At 45.8% G+C, this 14,926-nt stretch overlaps 1 protein-coding gene across 5 annotated transcripts in view; it reads right to left on the reverse strand.

The window, feature by feature from the left end:
- LOC309337590 (uncharacterized protein) overlaps positions 1-14,926 on the reverse strand; it is a 62,950-nt gene that overhangs the window by 43,353 nt on the left and 4,671 nt on the right. Inside the window, exons 1-5 of one of the 5 annotated variants that reach the window (XM_081854220.1) lie at positions 12,490-12,631; positions 3,839-3,917; positions 1,771-1,815; positions 1,636-1,677; positions 959-1,447 (exon numbers count right to left, since the gene is read on the reverse strand). In XM_081854220.1, coding sequence (XP_081710346.1) covers positions 959-1,447; positions 1,636-1,677; positions 1,771-1,815; positions 3,839-3,898 — 636 coding nt within the window. In that variant the 5' untranslated portion in view covers positions 3,899-3,917; positions 12,490-12,631. Of the gene's footprint in view, positions 1-958; positions 1,571-1,635; positions 1,678-1,770; positions 1,816-3,838; positions 3,918-12,489; positions 13,179-14,926 lie in introns of those variants that run through there. The other 4 variants (XM_081854219.1, XM_081854218.1, XM_081854222.1 and 1 more) reach the window with 4 other exon arrangements.

A 14,926-nucleotide genomic window follows, 5' to 3' on the forward strand; every position in this document is an offset into this window, starting at 1 on the left:
GGAGAGAAGGCCAGGAAAAAATGGAACCCCTGGCAAGCGAACACAGGAAGTCAGATTCCATGCAGTGCAGAAGGTAGTTACTAGACCATCAGGAGCTAAAGTAGGGATGGAGAACTTCTGGTGTTCCTCAGATGTTCTTGAGCTCCTCAACTCCCATTAGCCCCAGCTTCCACATCCAATGATGAGGAATGATGGGATATCTAGTGAAGCTACATCTGGTCAGCCAGAGGTTCCCCATCCCTGGGAATAAAGGCTATTGGGTTCTTGGGAGCAAGGGAGCTCAGGGTAGTCAAAGCAGTTTCAATTGCACCTCATTCCAGGAGGGAAAGTCTGAGCAATTATTCTACCACATAATTTGTGAGACAACTGGCAGAGAAACTCTGTGTGCCATCTGGGGGTGGGCTCTTCCCACCTGCCTCATCCCACCTCTCAGATCCAGGAGCCTTCCTAAAGGAGCCTCAGCCAGAAGGAGGACTGCAAGTGGCCTCCCAGACCTGTTGGGTTTAGGTACAGAATAAGAAAGTACATATTATGGTTGATTGGCCTATTAGTAAGCTTTTAAAGTTCATTTTTTAACGTAAATGTAAATTTTAAACAAGAAGTCTTAAGGGTTGAATTGCCAGTGGTGTTTCATTTTCTTCTCATTTTGCTTTTCATTTGCTTTATTTTCGTGAACTGTGAACTGACTACAAATGGAATCAAATCAGGTGGAACTTTCTGGCGGTAAGGGCTGTTCAGTAGTGGAACAGACTCCCTCCAAAGATGGTGGACTATCCTTCACTGGAGGTTTTTAAGCAAAGATTGGACGGCCATCTCTTATGGATGCTTTAGTTGAGATTCCTCAACCCAAAGGGTTGGGTTGGATGGCTCTCAGAGGTGCTTCCAGCTCTGCAGATTCTAAATGCATTCGTAGAATATTTCGTAGATCAGCCATCTGACTGTCACAACATGGCCTTACCTGCTGCATTTTTTCCAGGTCAAGGCTGGGCCTTCCGACTTTGTCTCCATAACCTTGCCGGTGCCGCTTACAAGGCATCGCTTGTTCATAGCTGGCTCCAACGCTCGTGAAGATGAGAGGCCGGGACGTCGGGGTCCGTGCCAAGGGCTGGAGTCTCTTGGGAGGGGAGGCACTGAAAAGCACTGGGCTAGGGGTGGCATGCAAGCCGTCCACCGCTTCCGCCACCGGCCGGAACGACATGCCGCACAAGTTCTTCACCTCCTCGTCGCTGGAGGAGGTATTGCAGCTGTCGCCGCAGCAGGAGAGTCTGTTGACCTGGGACCACTTTCGCTTCTCGGCAGCAAATTCGCAGCTAATACGTTCCAGCTCCTCTTCAGAGCTGTGGCGGTCCAGGCCAGGAGGAAAATGGGCTCGTACTTTGCAGCACTGGTTTTCTTGGTTCTGCAGCTGATTGGTTGCCAGGGGGGTCAAGGTGCAATTCCGTCTTCTCTCTGCAGAAGTAGATTTTTTTAAAAAGTGACTGAAGAGATCTCGGTCATGGCTGTCACATGATGGGAAACTGACCATGCCAGTATCCCTCCTTCCCATCAAATGACTACTTCACCAGGGACCCTGGAAGGGGAGTTGAGGAAAGATTATTTATTAATTGAATAAATAACAATAATATCCACACACACCCCACTTTGGCCAGAGAGTCCAAGAACCCACTGGTGATTCTCCTGCAAAAGCAACAGCTGTCGAAATCAAGGCTCATTTGTGGAGAAGGAAAGGTCCAGCTTGTTTTCTAGGACCCAGCAACTTGCTCACTATACCTTCAGAGCAGAGCTTTGCAGAGGCAGAAGAAAGTGAGCTGAGCACTAATACAATGAGAGAGAAGAGACAAGAGTTGCGGGTGTTAGTGAAGACACCAAGCCTTTTGAATATTTGTCTGTTCCTTTGGGATCCCTTTTGAATATAATTTTTTAATTTAATATTGAGGTTCCCCAAGGCTCTCCACCCACCCACCCCCGGCCACCAGATATACATACAATAGACACATTCTTGTTGCCCCTGAACTTCACTACCCTTACCCCTAACCAGGGTGCCTGTAGGGTCCTCATACATTGTTTGAGCTCCTATTTCCCACAGTACATTTAAAGAGCATGGCTGATTCTTGAAAACCACATGCATATCTAAAGTGGAGAGAGAGGTTGGGTAGAGGAAGAAGTCAAGTAGAAACTTGAACACAAGATGGTTAGCAATTTGTTTTATTTTAGAACTTACATCCTGCCTTCTTTTTACCAACTGAACTTGCAAAATAGCGTAACATTTAAAGCAACCGCAACCATAAAGGAAACGGTATGAAAAGAATGGCAAATGAAAGGTTCAGTCAAATGCCATTTTGAACAGTAATGCAACATTCCCCAACTTGGCAGAAATGCATATGGCACATAATTATTGTTAGAAGAAACTTGGCATTTTATATTTTTTACACGGTGCCAACAAGAGGTACCAGACGTTTTGCATCTACCTTGCATTTCCAACATACGGTGCTACAAGGACTCTTCGTGCAATGTATTTCCCCTACAAAGTGGCAAAGGACATGGACTTATATTTCATAACACATGGTTGGGCCATCAGTATCTCATGGCCAAGTATCTGCATCAAAGCCATTGCACTATGGGTTGTCGATCACAGAGAATATATTCTTGCCACCTTTGATAGATACCTTACAAAGGTAGGTAAAGGTAAAGGACCCCTGGACACTTAAGTCCAGTCAAAGGCGACTGTGGGGATGTGGCATTCATCTCGCTTTCAGGCTGAGGGAGCTGGCGCTTGTTCACAGACAGCTTTCCAAGTCATGTGGCCAGCATGACTAAACAGCTTCTGACACAACAGAACACTGTGACGGAAACCAGAGCACATGGAAACACCATTTACCTTCCTGTCACAGTGGTACCTATTTATCTACTTGCACTGGTGTGCTTTCAAACTGCTATGTTGGCAGAAGCTGAGACAGAGCAACAGGAGCTCACTCCATCGTGGGGATTCAAACCGCCAACCTTCTGGTCTGCAAACCCAAGGTGCTCAGTGGTTTAGACCACAGCACCACCCCCATCCCATATGATACCTTACAAAACACCACACTGTTCCCTGTACATAAATTCAAGCTCCACATATGAAAGAGTAAAGGAAGCAGCTCATCAGCCAGAAGAATCTAAACAAAAGTATGAAGTATAGTAGAGTGGCAATGCAATTTCTACCATGGTATGAACATTCTGGCTTCAGGAGAGGATCCCAGCTGCTTCACTCCTCCTTGCTCATTTTACTGCTGTACTGCACTGAACTGAACCAAGCCACAGTTTGGCTTGGTGTGTCGTCTGAACCCCCACTTAGGGTTTACCTCTCCCAGATGAAGCACGGGCTGTAAGCCATGGGACAAACCTTGGTCACCGCTCATGGTTAGCTGGGAGAAAGCTAAACCACAAGCCTTGTTTTGGATGACACGCTAAGCCAAACCATGGCTTCAGCTTAGCTCAGTGCGGCATTGCAGCAAAACAAACAAGGAGAACTAGAAGCTCCACCCAACTATGCAGTTCACTGAGTGGGCCTTGGTCCAACCACCATCATACAGCCCAGGCTACCTCCACTGTTACAAAGATAAAAATGGAGTTACTGCCCTGAGAAATCTACGGAAGTAATAAACAAGCCACACTTTATGTGTTCTTGGCGCATTTTGCAGTCTCAGAGCTACCAAACTTGGGAAAAGTCCTGTGTAGTAAGGGGTCAATGGAAGGAGGAGTATATGGTGGAAGTTACATATAACAGAGTTGATAGAGCATGCAGGCATTGCAGATCAATAGGGGATAAGCCCTGCACCCTACGTGCTTCCCAGTTTACCTTTGTCAATCTGAGCAAGTTCCTGGTTCTCTCCCTCAGAGTCATCACTGTCTTCCTCATCACTCGGGGGATAGGAGATCTAGGAGAGAAACACATTAGGAAATAGTTTAATATAAAACAGGCATGCACAGATCAGTGTAATTCTGACCCTGGTCCCTTTCGCAGGCATTCTGTTTTCTTTCAGCAGTTTTTTGGTGTGTTTTTAAGGCATGCATCACATTTATATTTGACTTTCTTTTTTCTTAGAACTTTATTAAGCAATCGAAATAGTTTGCAATGAAGCAAAACAAAGAATCAGGTGGCAACTTGCTATTATTGGTTGGATACGACAATGGAGCATGAAGTGGTTCAATCTAAAATCAGACAAGGAAATAAGATTATTTTTCTTGAAGGAACAACGATAGCCAAGAATTCTATCACCTTCACCAGAATGAAATCCCCAAGAGTCTATAGACAGCCATAAAACAAATAAAACTGCCATAGTGTAATATAGATAAGCTCTTAGCTAAGCTGAATGATCACACCAGAACCCAGAGAATAGTGGTTTTCCAAACACAGATGCTATTTCAAGAGCTCGGGTCCCCTTAGATCTCACAGAGAGCCAGTGTGGTGTAGTGGTTAAGAGCGGTAGTCTCGTAATCTGGGGAACCGGGTTCGCGTCTCCGCTCCTCCGCATGCAGCTGCTGGGTGACCTTGGGCCAGTCGCACTTCTCTGAAGTCTCTCAGCCCCACTCACCTCACAGAGTGTTTGTTGTGGGGGAGGAAGGGAAAGGAGAATGTTAGCCGCTTTGAGACTCCTTAAAGGGAGTGAAAGGCGGGATATCAAATCCAAACTCTTCTTCTTCTTCTTCTTCACATAATCTATGTTTGAAAACTGTTGCACTGGCCACACGTTCATTTCTGGGCCCAATTCAAGGTGCTCACGTTAGTGTCTAAAGCCCAAAGTGACAAAATCCCCAAATATCTGAAATGCGGCCTTCTTCACTGCAGACCGCCTCAGGTGTTCAGGTCTATTGGGTGGATAAAAAATTAGTATTACTCTTATACAAAGGCACCCAGAACCTTTAAATAAACATTGCTCAAACTAGAGAGTGTGCATGCAATTGCTTACATGTGGCTTAGTCAAAGAAAACCAGTATATTAAGTGTGCAGATGTACACACTTTTGCACAGAAATGGGAAAGGAAAACAAATAGGATGGAGGCTGCTATCCAGAAGCACGCATGTGCTGGATCAGGGATATGCTACTACTGTTCACAGGATTCCCTGAGCTATCGGCTTTGTCTCAGCAAAAAGCTGCAGCTGTGTTTATTTAAGGAAGAAACTTGGACTGTAGCTGGAGGGCTTTGCTGCTGCAGCCTTGTTCACTCCTTGTCTCTGCTCAAGGCTGGAAAATTCCCAAGTTTCCTCCAGTCACAATTTGGGGGTGCCATTTCCCCATAAAAGTGCATGCTGGAAAGTCTAGAGGGGAAAAAGGAGTTACAAGCCTAGGGAAGGCGAGTTAATTTAAATGTTTAGATCTGGGGTAGCCAAGATGGTACCCTCCAGATGTTACAGACAACAACTCCCATCACCCCCAGGCAACACAGCCAATGATCAGGGATTATGGGAATTGTAGTCCACAACAGCTGTAAATCTCTGACTGTGTGGCCCAGGCAGGGCCGGATTTAGGTTTGATGAGGCCCTAAGCTACTGAAAGTAATGGGGCCCTTTATATGTCCAGCTGTCCTTTGTCAACAACAAATTGTTGCTGTTTTTTGTTTTGAATATATGCTATATGGTAATTTATGGACCTAATAAGTATCTAAAGCAATTTGCACATAACAAAATATGTATTTTATCAAAGTAATTGTTGAACTGAAATACAATTAAGAAGTATATTAATAGTGAAATACGATTAAGAAGTATATTAATAGGAAAATAATTAAGCTCTAACTGTATGTAGGTTTTATTTTATTTGTTTTTTATCCTATATTGAGGAAATGTACATCCAGTGGTTTTTTTTCCTTTAAATTTTTTGGGAGCCCCCAAGAGAGTGGGGCCCTAACCTATAGCTTGTTTAGCTTATACATAAATCCAGCACTGGGACCAGGGAACAGTGGGAAGTCGCTGAAAACCGCTGGAAGAGCTGGCCTCTTCCCAAGGGAACCCTGCTGAGCACAAATATTTATTGAGCAGGTTAAGCTGGTGGTAAGGGTCCTAGGGAGTTCTTGTTTAAGATGCCAGCATCATTGTTTTCTCATGATCAGGCCTCCAATGTAATAAAAACAGCCCTAAGATAACTATCTGGGGCAATTATATTGGCTCTATTCACTGGGTGGGGCAAATAAAGGGTTTTTTATTTTTATATTAGTTTTCCGCTAACAAAGCTTGCACATGTGCACTTGGCCTAACCTATGAATCAAGGCTGCCTATGTAGGATCTTTCGTGAGTTACGCTCAAGACTGTGTGGATGGAGCATTGGTGGGTGGGGAACAGCAGGCTTTTGCTCCCCATGTTGGGTAAAAGATTCCAGCACAGCAGCTGGTTGGACTATATGACCCTCATGGTCCCTTCCACCTCTACCATTCTCTGATTCTCTTATTCTATACTCCCTACTTTACATAAGTTCCTACAGATTGAAAAGCAGAACACTAAATGCTTGATGCAGCCGTAGACGACATTACTTCTACATATTGCCCAACAAAGGCAATGTGCTCAGAGAACAACGGACTGTTAAAACAGTCAAACAGATAGAGTAAATAAAAGTTTTAATCGCTGCCGTTTAACACCAACCGTTCAACAGTTAACGGTGTGTGAACTGGGCCTTGCCTCCAGTACTGTTTACAGGTAGTGCAATACTAAAATTAGTCCCCAAGTTCATCCAACAGAAGCAAAGAGGGAGGAAGTACTCCTCTTAAGGGAACTCGTTTTCTGAACAGGAGGGGGTGAAAATAAACTAGAACACAGATGAAGAGCAAAAGGAAGAGGGTGAGAGAAATAGCTTCTCTGGGAGATGGGAGGATGGAAACAAATCCTGTTGAGCAAGACTTTCATCAGCTGAGTGAGAAAGCTGCCTAGAGCCCAGCGGAAAGATCAAGCAACAACTACACAACCGACCACAAGAAAATTCTGAATACTCTTGCTTCTCCAAACAATACTCCCAAGCATCCTGTTCAACTCTGCAAATGAACCAAGTAACAAACTGCACAGGAAAGATTGTTCAGCAGACTGGGAATTGGGAGAGACAGGGAGCCAAACTGCTGTAAATGGTTAGAAAGGTCACAGTTTACAGCAAGGGAGTCTCCAAGCTAAGATGTTAACCTTGAAAATGCTGCCTTCCAAGCTTGTGTCCAATTAGTATGTGGGCAGGAGCCAGTGTTCCAATCATTCCTGACAAAACTATTCCAAATTACGCAGTAGGCCAGGGGTAGCTGACATGGTGCTCTATGGATGTTGTTGGGATTCTGACTCCCATCAGTTCCAGCCAGGATGGTCAGTCATCAGGAATGATGGGTGTTGTGGTCAAAGGACATCTAGAAGGCACCATGTTTGCTATTCAAGTCATGGAACATGCACCTGGTTTCCCACAGGTGGCAGTCACGGCCACCAACTTGGATGGCTTCAAAAGAAGAATGGACAGATTCATTAGAGAAGCTTATCAATGGCTACTAGCAGAAATGTTTCTGAATACCAGTTGCAGGAAACTACAGGAAGGCGAGTGTTCATTCTCTGGTCCTGCTTGCAAATTTTCCTACAGGGATCTGGTTGATCACAGAGGGAACAGAATGCTGGACTAAATGGGCCATTGGTCTGATCCAGCACTGCTTCTCTCATGGTCATAGACCGTAATTCTCAACTGCTGTCATGGTGAGTTTTACCTGGGTCACCGTGCCATTGGTGGAAGACACCCTTTCTGAAGGACTGCCATACATGCATATGGCCAGTAGAGCCAATTGTGAAGAAAGTGAAGAGAGATCAGACAAAGGAAGAAAAAGTAAAGGAAGATAAAGGAGTGTGTGTTTTTAAATGGGTACAGACCAAGAAAACAGATCGTCATGGGAAGTTCTTTTCTGTCACATAGTCAACTGTGGATTGGCATTGGTTTTCTTCCTTGTTTGCTCACTCTCATAATTGTAAATTTGCTGTTACTTGCCTAAATCCATAGCACGGAGAAATATTGTTAAACATCTGTAAGACTAAAGAGCGGCTGCCAATCTGTCACTCCCCGTCTACAGCAGAGGTCTGTGCCCATTTGGTTTGGGTGGATTTAACCAACCCACTTCTCCATTTACACAGGGTGGTTTTAGCAACGGTTGCATATATGATCCCTATCTTGAGAAAAACAAGCAGTTGAACTGCACCACGTGCAATTAGACAACAGGCAGCACCCAGAACTCCTGCTTCAGAACTCAGAGGTGGAACCATGCAAGGTTAAAAAAAGGAGGAGCTGTGTCTAGCTCAATAATGTTTGCTCACTGGTCCTCAACCCAACAGTTGACACAAGGGCAGAGGAACATTCTTCCTTCTTGCAAGGATAAGGAAACAGGCTGTCTTCTGGCGCAGTCATGTCACGGATAAGAGTTTACAACTACCCTGGCAACTCTCCCTCCACCTCTTCTCAGGAAAACTCCCTTTACACTGTGATAAACCAGAGCCCTAGGATCAAGGAATCAAACATCCACACCTTAAGATAGCATAGAGATCCAATTATGCCACTTAAGTTCACACAAGGATAACATGGCTGCAGAATGACCTCGCAGGAATGGAGGCACAGATTAATGGGGGTGCTATCTTTAATAAAACCTAAGCCCTCTTAAGGGGTTGCAAGGAGAGCAATGGGATTATGTGAGGGGGGCGGTCTGGATGAGTGCTAGCTCCACCCCTTCCACCACCCCTTCCACCTTCCAACTTTGTCACCTTCCAACTTGTGAACACAAGTGTCTGAGATGGAGAGTGTTCTGTATCCATGGAAAATTGGGGTACTAAAACATGCAGGGAGCCACTACAGACACAGAAGGCTCTCCACTGTGATGGAAAGTGGAAAAGCAGCAAGAACAGTGACATTTATACATATTTCCCCCCTCAAATGCTCTCATTGTCCTCTTTACAACTCTTGGAAGAGGGCTGTATCCTGATGTTTTTAGACTACAGCTACCAGGGCCAACAGAAATTGTAGTCCAAAACATCTGGACCATACCAAGTTGGAGCATAGCTGTCAACTTTCAGATTTGAAAATAAGGGATCAGCAGCCTCGAAAATAAGGGATCAGCAGCCTCACCTGTCCTGGGGACAGTCTATGGGATATCTAACAATCCGGGATAGCAGCGGGAAACGGCGCTGGAATAAGGGAATTTCCCACAAAAAAAGGGAAGGTTGGCAGCTATGAGTTGGAGAAAGGTAACCTAGATGATTCTAACAGCCATTCTGACTGAAAGGGAGCGGCTTTCCTAACACCACCAGCAAGTTTATGGCCAAGTGGAGATTTCGACCACACTTCCAAGCTCACATTTTGCACTTTTGGGGATCACACAGTCACCCATGCTTTCTGTTTAAGCAGTTGTCTATTAGGACAGAGAAAGAACAAATATACAAAGACAAACATGACTTCAAAACACGAATGCAGGGAAACTTAACATATGGAATTAACTGCTCCAGGATGAGTTTTTGGCCAAGTATATAAACATGAATTTCTAAAGAGAGATTTTGAACCATGCATACTTTCTCATGGCTCATGCTTATTATATTTCTCTTTCCCCTATGCGAATAAAAGCATGTATTCCCAGGTGTTAGGAGAGGAGGATGGTGGCAGTCTACCTGCCCTCAAGGTTTCAGATTACATGAGATTATTCCTCGGAGGCACACTTCTCTCTCTCCAGGTATTGGTTTATAGAAAGTTAGTCAAGACATGTTCCTAATATCTATTACTTTTTTGCAGGTTACATCTTGGAGATATCCAAGACCAGCTTGAGGTTGGACAACCAGAAGTGTGTAACAGGCATCAAATAGTCTATCCTCTTGCATAGCAATCAGGTATACAGCTGCCCCCATGCAAATATACCAGTTGATTCAAGGGTCCTGTCCTTATTTTAAAATCTCACGTTGTCAAAAGTTCAGTGTTTCTATAGTTGGGTGTGAAGGAGTGCCAATCTTTCTACTCCTCTGGCCATTCTGAAGACTGCAAACCATTCACTTTTGCAGCTGCTAACACCAAACCTTGCAACATCATAGCCTAGGCTATGATTCTTTTTGTGATGCTCAGGTGAGAGAGACAACCCCATAAACTGACTTTTGTGTACAACTGTAGTTACTTTGGGGCACACCTCCATGAAACAGACCCAAGAGAGATTATAGATTCTGTCCCATAACATATATTTTTTCAAAATTGTATTTACTACCAGCTAAATCCAGGGACGCAGGTGGCGCTGTGGGTTAACCCACAGAGCCTAGGACTTGCTGATCAGAAGGTCAGCGGTTCGAATCCCCGTGACGGGGTGAGCTCCTGTTGCTCGGTCACTGCTCCTGCCAACCTAGCAGTTCGAAAGGACGTCAAAGTGCAAGTAGATAAATAGGTACCGCTCCGGTGGGAAGGTAAACGGCGTTTTCATGCACTGTTCTGGTTCACAAGAAGCAGCTTAGTCATGCTGGCCACATGACCCGGAAACTGTACGCCAGCTCCTTCGGCCAATAAAGTGAGATGAGCGCCGCAACCCAAGAGTCGGTCACAACTGGGCCTAATGGTCAGGGGTCCCTTTACCTTTACCTAAATCCAGGACTGCAATCCTTTATCCAAGTGAAACAAAACATATTAATATGCCAGCTAGCCCACAACCACTGGATATGAAGAGACATTTGAACACCAGGCACCATTTTGTTCTCAGAAGTGTATACTTTACTGTGTCCCTTTATGAAGTGGGCAGCATCATTATTTCCATCTGCTTTTTTTAAAAAAAAGCAAAAGTTACTAATTTCTAGTTGCCTATGTTCAGAAGTTTGTTTCAACACTCCAAGCCCGACTCAGTGCTATTAACTAGAAGCTATACTAAGAACCAGAGGCCTACTGTATATATTCCCCATTCCAAGACATATTTATCTGGAGGGGGAGGGAAGAGGGGAAAGAAATCAAGTTTGAACAAATGCTGAACTTTTTCTGTTCTCCAGCTTGTGCAAGTCTCCAACGCCTTTTCCTCTCCAACTGTGTTCTTTTGAGAAGAAGCAGTGGCAGCTTTACAAGACCTTGTGCTAATTCCTTCAGGACAGCTGCTTAAAACCAAAGCTTGGCACAAAAACTTGACAGACGCTGGGTCTAGAAAGCCAATCTAGACCCACACATGCAAGCTATAAGGGCGGACCTCAACACTGCTCAGAATAGGCAGTCACAATTCTACCCCCAGCTAGCTCCTACCCAGACACTGCTCTCCTAGAGATGCCTGGAGACTTTGACTTCAGATAGCATGGCCAAGTTCACTGTGGGGTCTGGAAGAGCTTTGTCTACGGCAGGCTTCCCCAACATGGTGCCCCCAAATGCTTTGGACTACATCTCTCAGCACACCTGTGCTGGCTGAGGGTTATCTAAAGCACCCACAGCTCCCTGGGCCCTAATCAAATGTTATATTGGAGGGGAGGCAGGAAAAGAAGTCTGGCCCTGCAGACGGGAGGGAGGCCACATTTGAAGCACATGGTCTCCTCCAAAAATTCCTGGGGACTGTCATTTGTTAAGGGTGCTGGGAGTTGTGGCTCTGTGAAGACTAAACTACACTTTCCAGGAATCTTTGGGAGAAGCTTTTGAATAAATGTGTGTGCAGTGTGCGACAAGCATATGGTGCAGATGTGTCTGGAGTCCCTAGCCTTTATGAACTCCCTGACAATATCCAGACAGACACAGGCAAGTCCATAAAAATGAATTAACTTGCTCAGTAATTTGCCAACAAAGAGAGCTGTAAGGGGCAGGTAAAAGGTACGGCCTGATCCACTCATGTTTACTCAGAAGTCAGTCCTGCAGAGCTCAAAGGCTTGCTCTTAAGTGAGCACCAGACTGTAACTATACCATGCAATCCTAAACATGTTTCGCCACAACAAGTAATTTCCACTGTATTTTATTTTATTTTATTTTATTTTATTGGGGGGGGTGGAGATATGCTTACTCTCAAGTAATTTGGAAATATCTACAGACTTAGAACAGACAAAACCCGTGCCTAGCAAAGCACTTCACCATCTTCTAAATATTGCCCAAATGTTTTATTTATTCATTTATTTTCAGAGTGGCACAGCCCCCTCTCTTTGCAGGAGCCACTCTCGACCTCAAAAAATGTTTCCCTTCAAATATAATCCGCAACACACAAAATATGCACTTTGCTAAGAACCCTTGCATCCACACAGTGCACTTTTCGAGGCTCGAGGCTGGCCAAGGAAGTGCAAGGCCTCCTCCATCCCTTGAGCTGCTGTGTGGACAAAGACAACCTGGCCCTCGAAAGGAACAGGCCTTATTCAAGTGCATACGCAGCTCTCACGGTTAACTCGTGCCACGAGCAGGATGCGAAAGGGAGAAAACGAGCCCTGGCCATGCTAACAAGAACAGTATAGAGTTTCTGCAATCAGTACAGCTCAACGCAAAAATAAAAAATGAGACGTGCTTTGGAATATACAACCAACTCCGCGCTCCCTTTTTTTTACCTTTAACTGGAAGGGCTGGATCTCATTCAAACTCTGATTCCTGAGCTTCTTCGTGAGGATCTTGAGCATGGTACAAATCCAGAGAGCCGGGAAAGAGTTAAGCACCCACGCACATCTAGATCGGCTGCTGCTGCTGCTGCCGCCGCCGCCGCCACGCTTGGAGGCACTCAGAATAGCTTGCATTCAGCAACTTCAGGTACACCCAACTTGTAGCTTGGAGAGGGCAGGATCTGCAGAGAGAAATTCGATCTTGCGCCCCTTTCCTTCCAGACAACAGCCTGGATGGGTCTGGGTTTTGTTGATGAAAAAATACTGCCACGCTAAGTCTTTGGTTTTTTTCTCTCCCCCCCCCCCTTCCTTTTCTTCCAACACGTATAGATATTACACAGCAAATCCTTTCATTTGCTTCGCAGGCTGCAGAGGCAGCCGAGGTAAAGGAGCAGCTATAGCGGGGCTTAGCAAGAGAGGCAAAAGGGGAGCAGCAGCAAGAACTTAGGAAGAGATGAGCGAGCTCTCCCAGCAGAGGCCCGGGGCTCCGCTCATGGCAGCGGGTCTAACGTGCCATGCCGCTCACGCGCTTCCCCGTCGCCGGCAGCCCCTGGGCAGCATCGCTCCTCCTGGGCACACGCGCTCTTCCTCCCTCGCGCACCCGGCCCGGCTCCTTTTTCCTCTTCTACGCTCTCTTCTCGCTGCCTGCGAGCTGTGTGAAACTTGTAACAAACAGAACACGCATCCGCGGCGCCCATTGGCCCGGCCGAGGAGGACTGTGTCAATTTCAGTGGGCGGGGCTTCCATTTAAAGGGAAACCAAAAGGAAGAAGGGGAAAGTCGCCTTTCACGCGCGCGCGCACCCTCCCTCCGGGCTTGGAGATCCAGAGGCGCCCGGTGCCATAGTAAGCCCTGGTAGCTGCAGATCCTTAAATCCGAAAGGATCCCACCCTCGCTCTTGAAATGAGGGCTGGGGATCACTAGCAGCATACTGTGTGTGTGCGCGCGCGCACATATATATATATGTGTGTGTGTGTGTGTATGTGCATAAAAGGGTAAAGGGACCCCTGACCATTAGGTCCAGTCATGACCGACTCTGGGGTTGCGGCGCTCATCTCACTTTATTGGCCAAGAGAGCCAGCGTACAGCTTCCAGGTCATGTGGCCAGCATGACTACGTCGCTTCTGGCGAACCAGAGCAGCGCACGGAAACACCGTTTACCTTCACGCCGGAGTGGTACCTATTTATCTACTTGCACTTTGACGTGCTTTCGAACTGCTAGGTTCGCAGGAGCAGGGACTGAGCAACGGGAGCTCACCCCGTCGCGGGGATTCGAACCTCCGACCTTCTGATCGGCAAGTCCTAGGCTCTGTGGATTTAAAAAGTTTTATTCAGCACCTCAGAAAGTTTGCTCTGGATCCTGGTAGGAAGCACTAACGTTGTATATTTATTATGGAGACTAACAAAACAGAGATTCATTATTTCCAGCACAATGTGAAGGCAGAAGCTGAAATGCTTTGCTTTGCTAGCAATAACTGATCTATTTTGTTAGCCGCTGAGATATGTATGGCACCCATGAATGTGTGTACAGTGAAGAGCCTTGTGGCACCTTCAGAACCAACAAATTCATTATGGCATTAGCTTCAGTGGCCTACACTCCAGCAGAGAATTGTAGGGTTGGAAGAGACCTCCAGAGTCATCTAGTCCAACCCCTGCAATGAAGGAATCTCAACTTAAAAACCTCAGAGGAAGGAGAGTCCACCATCTTCCCAGGGAGTTTGTTCCACTATCAAACAGCTCCTACCATCAGAAAATACTTCCAGATGATTAGTAGGAATCTCTTTTCTTGTAACTTGAAGCCATTGGATTGGGTCCTACCCTCCAGAGCAGGAGAAAAGCTTACTTCCATCTGATGGCCCTTTAGATACTTGAAGATGCCTGTCATATCTCCTCTCAGTCTCCTCTTTTCCAGGCTAAACATACCCAGCTCCTTCAACTGCTCCTCATAGGGCTTGGGTTCCAGACCCTTGATCATCTTGGTTGCCCTCCTCTTCACAGTACTCCAGGTGTGAGCTGAATGAGCCCTTGGTCACCCTCCTCTGCAAACATTCCAGCTTGTTAATATTATTCTTAAATGGTGGTGCCCAGAACTGGACACAGAACTCCAGGTGTGGCCTGACCAAGGCAGAATAGAGAAGGACTATTACTTCACTTGATTGGGACACTATACTTCCGTTGATGCAGCCTAGAAAAGCATTAGCTTTCTTTTGCTGCTGTCTCACACTGTTGGCTCATGTTAAGCTTGTGGTCTACTAAAACACCTAGATCCTTTTCACATGTAGAACTGGCAAGCCAGATGTCCCACATCTTTTATTTATGCAGCTTGTTCTTCCAGCCTAAGTGCAAAAACTTACATTTGTCCCTATTGTCAGTTCACCAATCTGTTTAAG

The sequence above is a fragment of the Podarcis erhardii genome, assembly GCF_964252035.2.
Source record: "Podarcis erhardii genome assembly, chromosome: 3".
NCBI classification, from domain to species: domain Eukaryota; kingdom Metazoa; phylum Chordata; class Lepidosauria; order Squamata; family Lacertidae; genus Podarcis; species Podarcis erhardii.